The sequence below is a fragment of the Diabrotica virgifera genome, chromosome 5, assembly GCF_917563875.1.
Source record: "Diabrotica virgifera virgifera chromosome 5, PGI_DIABVI_V3a".
NCBI lineage: Eukaryota > Metazoa > Arthropoda > Insecta > Coleoptera > Chrysomelidae > Diabrotica > Diabrotica virgifera.
In genome coordinates this window covers 206,267,056-206,279,316 of record NC_065447.1, presented here as the reverse complement: position 1 = coordinate 206,279,316, position 12,261 = coordinate 206,267,056, and the positions used below count along the sequence as shown (strand labels likewise).

Below are 12,261 nucleotides of genomic sequence, written 5' to 3'. Positions count from 1 at the left end.
TTTAATCCTGTTTGTTTGCTGTCATACAGTTCTTGCCATTTATTTTTTAGCTTAATTTTAAGTGTGGCATTCAAATCAGTATATGGAATACACGGATTAATAAAATCTCTGTCTAAGTCTGAGGCAGATTTTGCAAACTTATCGGCAATTTAGTTTCCTTGAACACAAATATAACCATTTCCTTGAATATAAATATAACCATAAACATAAACTTAAATAAAGTATAACTATGTGACGCCACAGGTCGTTTAAACTTGTACTTCTAAGTTATTATGAGTTTGAAGCGTGACATTTTGGAAATTTAATTTTTAAACAAAACTGAAGATTATTATGTAATAAAAAAAATGTGCAAGTTCCCTATTGGATAGACATCTGACACTTTTGTAAATATTCATCATTTTGTAGGTTCTTCTCGTGCTGCAAGTCCGAGACCTCGCACTCCAGAAATTGCTCTCCAACCTCCATTTATGCCTTCTTCTACATCAGAGCATTTAGATCCTAGATATATGTGCTGGAATGATGTTGGTATAATTAAGTGTTATGGAAACAACTCGGATGAATCAGCTATAAAATCGATTGAAGTAGATTTTCATGATTCTAGTTTTCATAATAGTATGATGATGCAAAACTATCAAGAATACACTTTCGGATCCGTTAGCAGGAGTGCTCTCGTAGTTGCTAATTCTAGGTAAGTGTGTTTAAGGCAGGTCCAGGCGAAAAAGAGGAAATTACAAAAAAGTGGGAAGATAAAAGTGGAAACGGAAAACGTCGATTTACCAAGAATCTGTACCCGTAGAAAAAAAGAATGTGTGTGTACTTTGTACGCACGTACGCACGTAGGGTCAGGCCATGGAGTTGGAGTATCTACATTGTAAAAATGTCGTGTACCCCATCCTCCATGCTATGGCATGCTGGACGAGCCATACAGTCTGTAGTCAACACCCCGAAGTATGAGCGGGAACACAAAATGTATTAATACTCATACGCTTATGAAACGCACCTGGCGGATCATAAGGGCCTTCACATTTTACTCTCTTTCAACTTGTCTTGAGTGAAATGTCTTTCAATCTTTCCTATCAGCCTCTCTTGGCTAACTCTTGTTTCTTCCGACCCCGAATGGCCATTAGGTTTCCGAAGGCAGACGGGTCACTATATTTCCTGCTACTACACCCTCTACTAACCGAACGATTACCGGTATAAGTAATCTCCCATTTGTTGGTCAACAGCTACGGGTGGAAGAACCGACATTTGGTAGGGCACTTCATTGCCCTGGAGCTGGGAAATTGACTCCGAAGACGGATGAGCTAAATTAGCCAACGGCATTGAGATGTGGAAAGCCACGGGATGACTACCACATTAAAGATCCATAAGGATATCCCCAGGACACCACAATGGCTGAAAACCCAAAACAAACGGCCCTCAGTCCCGGGCAACCCTTAAATGGGGAGAGGGTGCTAAGAATCCCCCGGTCAGCCAATAATGTCCCAAAAGTGAAAAAGATCGGTACGTGGAACATTCGAAGCATGTATCAAGCAGGCAAGGCAGCAAATATTATTCAAGAAATGACTCGCCTAAACATAGATATTTTAGGATGCAGTGAAGTTCGATGGCCAAATTCTGGCATACAAATTATAGGTGAACACCATATCTATTATTCGGGAGATGACACAACAAGAAACAGAAATGGCGTAGCGATGATAGTAAAAAGGGAAATAGCCAAAGCAGTAATAGGATTTACGCCCATATCAGATAGAGTTATACTATTGAAGATTAATTCAAGTCCCTCTAATATAAATATCATTCAGGTCTACGCACCGACATCCGAATCAACCGAAGAAGAAATAGAAAATTTCTACCAGACTCTAGAAAACTCTCTAAAGCTGACAAAAAAACATGAGATAACTATCATCATGGGCGATTTCAACGCCAAAATAGGACAAGGTACAGTCGAGAATGTTGTGGGGTCATATGGTCTTGGCACAAGAAACGAAAGAGGAGAAAGACTGATACAATTCTGCCAAGAGACGGATATGGTTGTAATGAACACATTCTTTAAATAACATCCAAGAAGGCTTTATACATGGAAAGCACCCGGTGATACCCCAGGGAAAATCATAAGAAACCAAATTGATTTTATTAACATAAGCAAAAGGTTTAGAAATTCGGTCACCTCAACAAAAACATATCCAGGCGCCGATGTCTTCTCAGATCATAGTCTGTTAGTTGCAAATATCAACATACGACTCAAAATAATTCAAAAGAAAGTAAGACCCAAGATAGATATAAAACTACTGAAAGAAAATAGCATCCAGGAAAAAGTAAAAACAGAGATTAATAAGAATTTTGCGAAAATAGTTGAAGACCCTCCTAGTGGCGTAGAAGAACAATGGAACGAAATGAAGACATCTATCAACACACTTTCGCATGAATATCTTAAATCAAAAAGAGAAAAGAAGCAAGAATGGATGACAGATAAAATATTGCAGATGATGGAAGAGCGAAGGAAATTAAAAGGTAGAAATGACAATGAATACAAAAAGTTGCATAAGAGTATACTAAGAGAAATAAAAGGGGCAAAAGAAGCATGGCTGATGGAGAAATGTACAGAAATTGAAACACTACAACGCAAACATGTCGATTTCCATATGCACAAAAAGATTAAAGAAGTACAGAACATCAGAAAACAACGCAATATAGGCATAGTCGTAGACGTCGAAGGTCAAATTTTGACTACAATTGAAGATAAATTAAGAAGATGGAAAAAATATATGCAAGAATTATTCGAAGATGCTGCACGAAGTCCGTATGAAATAGACAATCCCTATGGCCCAGAAATAACAAACGAAGAAGTAACTATGGCCATTAAGCGGATTAAAGATGGGAAATCACCAGGACCTGATGAGGTGCATGGTGAAATTTTAAAGCTATTAGAGGCACAACAAATTACAGCTCTTACGAAGTTATTCAACAACATATACGAGACTGGTTACTTACCAAAAGACTGGCTACTATCAATATTCATTCCACTTCCCAAAAAAGCCAACGCTAGAAAATGTGAAGAACATATATTAATTAGTTTGATGAGCCATGTACTTAAAGTACTCCTTACTATCATTCACTCGCGCATATACACCAAATTAGAAGAACAGCTGAGTGAAGTTCAATTTGGATTCAGATCAGGACTCGGAACGAGGGAAGCACTTTTCAGCTTGCAAGTTCTAATACAGAGAGCCAGGGATGTCAATTGCGATGTGTATGCATGTTTCATAGATTTCGAGAAGGCATTTGATAAAGTCTCACATGGAAAACTAATCGATATCCTAAAAACATCAGGACTCGATGGTAAGGATATAAGACTCGTTTCAAACTTATATCTCCAACAAAAAGCAACAGTTCGATTCGAAAATGAACTGTCCGAAATCTTCACGGTTGAAAAAGGAGTCAGACAGGGTTGCATAGTGTCACCAACATTATTTAACATATACTCTGAAAACATCTTTAGAGAGGCCTTGGACGAATCAGAAGATGGTATTGCAGTAAATGGACAACTTATAAATAATATTAGATATGCAGACGATACAGTATTGCTGGCGGATAGTGCGCAGGGGCTCCAAAGGATCATGGATAATGTTGTAGAAGCATGTAACAAATACGGCCTAAAACTAAACTGTAAGAAGACAAAAATAATGATCATTAGTAAAAACACCAACATAAACGCCCAAATTACAGTAAACAATACACCTCTAGAGAGAGTACAGAAAATATGCTACCTGGGCTGCAACATTAAGGATACTTGGGATAATAGCTACGAAATAAAAACTCGTATTGAAAAAGCCAGAAGCTCTTTTAACAGTCTTAAGAAAATTCTCTGCAACTTGTCTTTAAGTATCAATATACGCATAAGAATTCTTAGATGTTACGTCTTTAGTGTCCTCCTATACGGAGTTGAAAGCTGGAGCCTGACAGAAGATACCATAAAACGGTTAGAGGCGTTTGAAATGTGGTGCTACCGACGAATGTTGAGGGTCTCATATATACACCACACAACTAATATAACTATTCTCCAGAGGCTAGGAAAAGACAAAGAAATAATTAACACCGTAAAGAACAGAAAATTGGCTTACTTCGGCCACATTATGCGTAATGAAAAATACCGACTGCTGCAGTTGATTCTACAAGGCAAGATTGAGGGCAGGAGAGGCCCTGGACGTAGACGTATATCCTGGCTGGCCAATCTTAGGAAGTGGACTGGTCTAACGTCAACTGATCTATTTCGAGCTGCCGTAAATAGAATAAGATGGGTCAATGTGGTCGCCAACATCTCCAGAAGATAGGCACTTTTAGAAGAAGAAAGAAGTTATACTTCTATTATATGATTTCAACGAAATTAATATACTTTGAACAGTTTATTTATATTTTATTTGAATATTAAACTAATTTTAATACTTAGATACTACTTTTCAAAAATTTTTATTAAAACAGTACCAAAAATTAAAAATATAAAAGAATAACACACAAAAACACATTTAGTCCAGGAACCCAAGCTTTTCACCTCGCAATTTTTACAGAATGGATCGATTTGCTTGAAAATTTGAGGATAGGTAGTGGATAGTCCAAGGATCAAAATCTATATTATGCCGAAAGGCGCTTTTACCATGGGGGTGGTTGCCACCCCATCTCGGGGGTGGAAATTTTGATTATATTTTGACCGCAAAAGTTGATAAAAACGTTCATTTTAAGCAAAAAATGTTCTATACATTTTTTTGATAAAATTAATAGTTTTCGATTTATTCCCTATTGAAAGTGTTAGTTTTATATCGAAAAAATCAATGTTTTTGGGTATTATACTCATTTACAATGCACTCAATTTTTGCTGTAGAAAATTTTTTTTCAAACCGAGTGCTGGGAAATTGAATAACCTACAATTTAATTTTTAAACATTTTTTCGTATCTCTGATGATGTTTCTATTCTGAAGAAAATGGCATTTTTTGCCAAACTACAAAAATTCGTTATTCGCTTTTAACTCCTTTTGTTTAAAAACTAACCATTCTAAGCCAGTAAAACTTCTGGAATATCTTAATAATACATAAATAAAGAAGAATGAATAAGGACAATGACTAAAAGCACCTCTAACTTACATTATTATATTCCAAATGAATTTCTCCTTTTTTTTTTAAATATATTGATTTTTTAACCGTAACTTTCTTATTTTTTATCCTAGAAAGTTTTGTAAAAAACAATTTTGTAGGCTTTTACAAGGTTTATAAGGCTCTTAATATTAAATTCTTTTAAAATCCACAGTCGCAAAAAGAGGTGACTTTGAAAGGGTTGGTAAAGGTGGTTTTTGCCTGTTATTACAAGTTTTAATTGTCAACAGCTCACTCAATTTTTGCTATAGAAAAAATGTTGGCAAGCCAAGTTCTTGGGAATTAAATAAGCTACAATTTTATATTTAAATATTTTTTCGTATATGTGATGGTAATATTACTATTCTGAAGAAAAAGAAATTTTTTACCAAACTACAAAAATTCGTTATTTGTTTTAACTCCATATTTTTAAAAACAAATCATTCTATGCCGGTCAAACTTCTAGAACCTATTAATAATACATAAATAAAGAAGACCAAAGAAGGTCACTGACTAATTTTAATTAGGGTGGTGAGCAGGGTGAAGTTTCCGATCACTTTTTCGCTGAAACAAATAGGGACTGACATTCTTTTTATTATAATTGACATAATGTTTGAGCTAGAGACTATTTGCTTATTTCTAGAGATATATATTTTTAAATACTTTAAATTATTTTAAACAAGTTATCCTCAAAAAATGCATAGTTTTCCCGTCTTTTGACTTTGAAACTACAATATTTAGCATTTTACGAAGAAGAGCAATATATAATAAAGTATAGCTCGATTACTATTGGTATTAAAGAAAATTAAAAAAAAAGGTTTTGTTTACTTTTTCAAAAGGTACATTTTTGTTAAGCAAAGTTCGTTTGATAAAACGAAAACCTTTTGAGTTATTAGCAGAAAACTGATTAAAAACATTGATTTTTTCGATATAAAACTAACACTTGCGATAGCGAATAAATCGGAAACTATTAATTTTATCAAAAAAATGTATAGAACATTTTTTGCTTAGAATGAACTTTTTTATTAACTTTTGCAGCCAAAATATAATAAAAAATTTCCACCCCCATGGTAAAAGCGCCTTTCGGAATCATATAGATTTTGATCCTTGGACTATCCACTACTTATCCTCAAATTTTCAAGCAAATCGATCCATTTTGTAAAAATTGCGAGGTTTTGTCGTATTTTAAGCTTCACTACTTGGACTAATTGAAAAATGCCACAAATGATTTCTGAACAATAATTGTCTGAACAATATAAAACAAATTATATAATAAATATACTTACAATCATAAAATGTATAAAAAAAAAATAAAAAAATAAAAGTTTCTATTGGGATTCCAACCCGCTTATGTTTGCGCAGTTAGTATTGGAATTCATTCATCTTACACGTCTACCCACGGAGACACCTGCATCATGTGGGAAGATCGACGAACTATACGGTTTAAACTTTTGACAGTTCTGAATTTAACCAAATTATTTTGATTTTTGTAGAATATTGAAATATTAAAATACAACAAAACATAGAGTAAGAAAACAATATATTAGGTGAATATTGACAGAAATTTTGATGGTAGTCAAATTATGTAAATCAAAGCATTACGTACTATTTTCGTAGATTCATTTTAAATTTTCCAAGTAGGTAGGTACCTATGTAATTTTTTATTAGGATACCGAAACATTTACAACTATTACGTACCTGTCGCTTTTAAAAACTATTTCAAAAGTCACTACAATTATAAACTTGCTTTTTTCTCTGCCATCACAACAATAAAAACTAATATACACAACATTTGTTTATTCATAATCTCCAACAATTATTGACAGATGATTTTAACACCCAATAAGATCCCGTATAACGTTTGAGCGACTAATACCATACTGTCGGTGTGCGCATGCGCCCAGGAAAATAAAAATTCACCCTCGTGCCTAAACAAGTATAACCACAGAATAAATAACCACACAGAAGCGAAACTCCTGCCAAAAACGGTAACACAATTTTCATGCTCATGTGTCAACGTAACTGGTGCAACCTCACTTTTGCGACTGACGTGACAGTTGTTTATAGTTAAATTTTATATTTATACAGTGGTACCTCGATATACGAGCGCCCTAATATACGAGTGTTTTGAGATACGAGCCGCCGAGCGAGCAATGTTTTGCTTTGAGATGAGAGCAAAATTTGAGATACGAGCAACCACGTTTTATTAAAGTTCATGTCTCTTTTTGACTACCTACTTCTAACTTGAAGGAGGTGATAAAGGGTATAATGCCAGCTAAGGGTGTTACAATAATTTCCAAGCTCCGGACCTCTCTCCATGAAAAGATGGAGAAAATATTGATGGTGCGGGTGACAGAGAAGCAGCTTCAAGGGGGAACCTCAACACATCATCACACGAGCATCATATGTGAGAAGGCACGAGCGATTTATGAAAGGGAGGAAGAAACAAATCTCTTTGGACAGTTTTTTTTAAACGAGCTGCAGATGAAAATGAGCAAAGTGTGACGAAAAAAGCAAAGACCACTGACGAAAATTAAGCGCTTCCGTAAGCACCTCACTTTTTCTTATGTTTGTACAGAGTATGTATGTATTTTTTGTTATTTATAAATAAATGTGTCTTCTTGTAAAAACATTTTTCTTATTTAAAAACACTTAACAAAAACAACTAAAGTGATTTTTTTGGGACTGAAACGGATTAATGACTTTTCAGTTAATTTCAATGGGGAAAATTGATTTGACATACGAGCAAATTGACATGCGAGCAAAGGTTACGGAACGAATTACCCTCGTATGTCGAGGTACCACTGTATATGTTTTATTTTATATTTTATTTATATTTTATAGTTAAATTTTATATTTCATATTTAATTGTCAAAAATATTACCTAATTTGGAATGGTCTATTCCTTAGAACATCAAGTTCTATTCTGTAACTGGTGCACAAGGTCAAATATTTCGGTCCCTACAAAATCAATGGAAACGACAGTCAGATTCGCTTCTGCTGTGGTATAATTTCAAAAATGTTTTAAACAAGAAATGTAGCTAACATAATTTTTTGAACAAAAATGTTTATTAGCACTTTTTGTGTAGAATAGGACGGTAAAAATTCCATATCTTTTGATCAGAGTGTCATGTCGTCAAAAATCAAAATGCGTTTTAAAGGTGAAGGGTGTAGCTTTCGTATGGAATTTTTGCATTCTACTCCAAATGAAGCCCGTTTCAATAAAGCTGTTAAATAAATAAATGTTGCGCGATTTTCCCCAGTTTTTACGATTCTTATGAGATCAGTGAAATTTGCCACTTCCGTTGACCAGTCGCTGTAGAATTTGCATTGTTAGAGCTTAATCTACAAATCTTTTTAGAGCAGCAGTACCGATTTAGTGTGCAAGTACAGATTGCCATGATGGTCGCCAACATCCAAAACGGATAGTCACTACAAGAAGAAAAAGTTTTAAATTGTATAATAAGAAGTAACATTATTATTATTATATTTATATAGGTACCAATGAAAGAATTAAAAATATAGTTATATATTTCATATATAGGGTGAGGCAGATAACTTGCCTATTAGAAATATCTCGAGAACTAAAGGCAACACAATCATGAAAATTGGAATAAAGGGGTTTTGAGGGATGATCTATTAAATGAAAATATTTTCATCTCTTTGCAACTTCCGGTTATACCGGAAGTGGCTTATAACTTGGTTTTTTTAAATGGGACACCCTGTATTATTTTACATTTTTGGATTCTCCTTAATATCTTCTTTCTTTAAATATGAGATTTTGTAATATTATGCAGGGTATTTTAAAAGATATTTACGTTTTTTTATTAATTTCGTAGCAACATTCACACCCTGTAGAATTGTAATAGTATGACATTAAAAACTCTGCTTACGTTCAAGTGATTTTTAATATAATCTATTATTGTTAAGAATCATTAGTATAGCTAATTTTGAAATATTAGTATACAGGGTTGGTCGAAACTCGGAATGAATATTTTCTGAGTTTTCTTAAATAGAACACCCTGTATTTTAGTATTGTAATGAAATGATATTTCATAGTACTTTTTTATTTTATAAGTATTCCCTATACCTAACTGCTTTAATTTGTGAGTTATTGGTGATTCAAGCTAAACATTAATTGCAACAAAAAATACGTAAAATTTTATTAGGTTGGCCATGAAAATATTCAATCACAAACAATTTTTCAGAAATAAATACATATTAATCCAGACCGATCCTTAAAATTACCAATAATGGTTTAACTATCAAAATAGCTACGTAGTTACGATTGTTGGTGCGACTAACAATTAAGCACAAATTAAAGTAGTTAGGTATAGGGAATGCTTAAGAAATAAAAAAGTACCATAAAATATCATTTCATTACAATACTAAAATACAGGGTGTTCCATTTAAGAAAACTCAGAAAATACTCATTCCGAGTTTCGACCAACCCTGTATACTAAAATTAAAAATTTAGCTATACTAATGATTCTTAACAATAGTAGACTATATTAAAAATCATTTGAACGTAAGTAGAGTTTTAGTCGTCAAACTACTACAATTCTACAGGGTGTGAATATTGCTACGAAATTAATAAACAAACGTAATTATCTTTTAAAATACCCTGTATAACATTACAAATCCCCATATTTTAAGAAAGAAGACATCGAAGAGGATCCAACAATGTAAAAATATACAGGATGTCCCATTTAAAAAAACAGAAGTTATAAACAACTTCCGGTATAACCGGAAGTTGCAAAGAGATGAAAATATTTTCATTTAATAGATCATCCTTCAAAACCCCTGTATTCCAATTTTCATGATTCTGTTGCTTTTAGTTCTCGAGATATTTCTAATAGGCCAATTATCTGCCTCACCCTGTATATGTATCTATCTATCATTTTTATAATATTATTTCTTCAGAAATGAGATTTCACATATAAAAGTTTATCAAGAAAAACAAATACAGTGGTAAATAGACTGTATATTATAATGGTAATATTATTAAATTGTTTTCTGTCAAAATTTAATACAAGTTACGTAAACATTTTCCGAGCGCAAAAATTCCGATTTGCAAAATTCGGCCGCTGCGCTCTCAAAAGCACCGATTTTAAAAATAATTTTTAATATTTAAATGTAATTATATTTTATAATAATTTTTATTTTAAGATAATATAAGTCTTTCTTTAGTCAATGACTGTAAAATAATTTCTTAATTGTTATAAATAAAGGCACTACGATTTAAGAAAAAAAAAAAACAATTATCTCGGCTTCAGTTGGTCGCAGAAAGTTTTTATTTTTTTATAAATCTTCGTTTCGTCTTCAGCAACAATAATTTGTAAGTTAAAAACTCATAGGATGTACACGGCCGCTTCAGCTCTAAATGTTAATAACGAAATTTGCCCCCTTATTTTCAAACCCAAAAATTAGAGGTTTAAAAATGTTTTACGCATTTATTTATATCAGAATATAAAAACATAACTCTTTAGAAGGAGATTCGATGTTTCACCAACTCTCTACGATTTTTTTTTAAAGTTATAGCCTTCGGCATTTGACCTCTTGGGATAAACAATTTATAATATCTAAGCAACAAATTCGTTAATCTGGCTTTACAATTTTTTTTATGTTTAGAATTGAATCTTCAGTTTAAAACTTTAAAAAATAAAAAAAAAATATTTGTACAATAAATAATGCAATTGTAAAAAACGGCCATTTTGGAGCTTTCGCAGGCTGTTTTGCAATAACCAATAAACGAAATTAAACTTACCATAGCTCAAATTGTAGGTTTTTTAATTTACTCCAACTTTCTATTAAAAAGTTTTTCTCTAAAATCAATATCCTAAGCTGCAAAATTAAAAATCTTTAAACATTGCAAATATAACAAATGAAAATCGCAATAAAAAAAAGCGCACAATATTTTTGGTTACATTTTAGTAGAAGCCTTTACAACACCTGATAGGTTTCAAAAATTCCTGAATTATATCCTGAAATCGACCCATTTTTCACCCACAGCCTGAGGTATATTGAAATTTTTAACTTTCCCTCAACACATTCAGCAAACGTAAACACAGCACCTCCCTGGTTAATACCTTTGCCTACTTTAAATTTACAACTATTATCATACCATAAATCTGAAACCAATCCACAAATATTTATAAGCAATTATAATAGAATACTTTCTTCTTTCCCTGAATATATCCAAGTTTACACAGATGCATCTAAAACAACTTCTGGTGTAGGATAGTCATTTGTTATAAGAGACATAATAAAAAGCATCAAATTGCCCAGAGAATCCACTGTGATAATTGGAGAAATGTATGCAATATACAGAGCTCTAAATCATATACAAACAGTCGAATCAGATAAATTCCTTATTATTACTGACTCGAATCAATTTCCTCCATATACTATCAAAAATGTAAACCTGCAACCCGATTGTTAAATTAATTAAAAACAAGATGCGGCAGCTGAAGAACAAAACATTAGTCTTCGTGTGGGTACCGTCACATATAGGCATTAAAGGAAACGAACTAGCTGATAAAAATGCTCGAGAAATGGCAAATTCTCCTAATATCAGACCGATAATGAAACCACTAGCAGAAGATCTCAAACCGTATTTTAAACAAAAGTTTATATGTAATTGGACTAAATGTTGGGAAGAAAAATCTTCAAAGTTAAAAGAAATAAAACCAAATTTTGGACGATGGAATAACAACTCCGCTAGCCGTTTCTTTCAGGTAGTATTAACCAGGCTTCGATTAGGACACAGCAAACTCACACATGAATATCTAATGAAGAAGGAACCTCAACCAAAATGTACGAGTTGTGATGTGCCGTTAACAGTGAAACATGTATTAACAGAGTGTCCCAAATATAGTGCTGAAAGATTAACTTATAACATCCCATCAGTTATAACGGAGATTTTTAGTGTCTGTACTAGTGAAAATATTGTGAAATTTTTAAGAGACTGTAACATATTGTACCACATATAATTATGTTATTTATAGTCATTATTGTATACACTAAATCCATCCGCTAATAACCAATATGGTTGATGTTGCTTACTTTAAATAAAAAAAATTTCAGGTACTTTCGGCCCTCGGTAAAAAGGTAATCTTTCATTCTGCGTTTAAA

At 32.9% G+C, this 12,261-nt stretch overlaps 1 protein-coding gene across 1 annotated transcript in view; it reads left to right on the top strand.

Annotated features, from left to right (window-relative positions):
* Nucleotides 1-12,261, top strand: part of LOC126884564 (WD repeat and HMG-box DNA-binding protein 1) — a 108,039-nt gene that overhangs the window by 46,365 nt on the left and 49,413 nt on the right. The window contains exon 6 of the mRNA XM_050650531.1: nt 406-688. Coding sequence (XP_050506488.1) covers nt 406-688 — 283 coding nt within the window. The remainder of the gene's footprint in view (nt 1-405; nt 689-12,261) is intronic.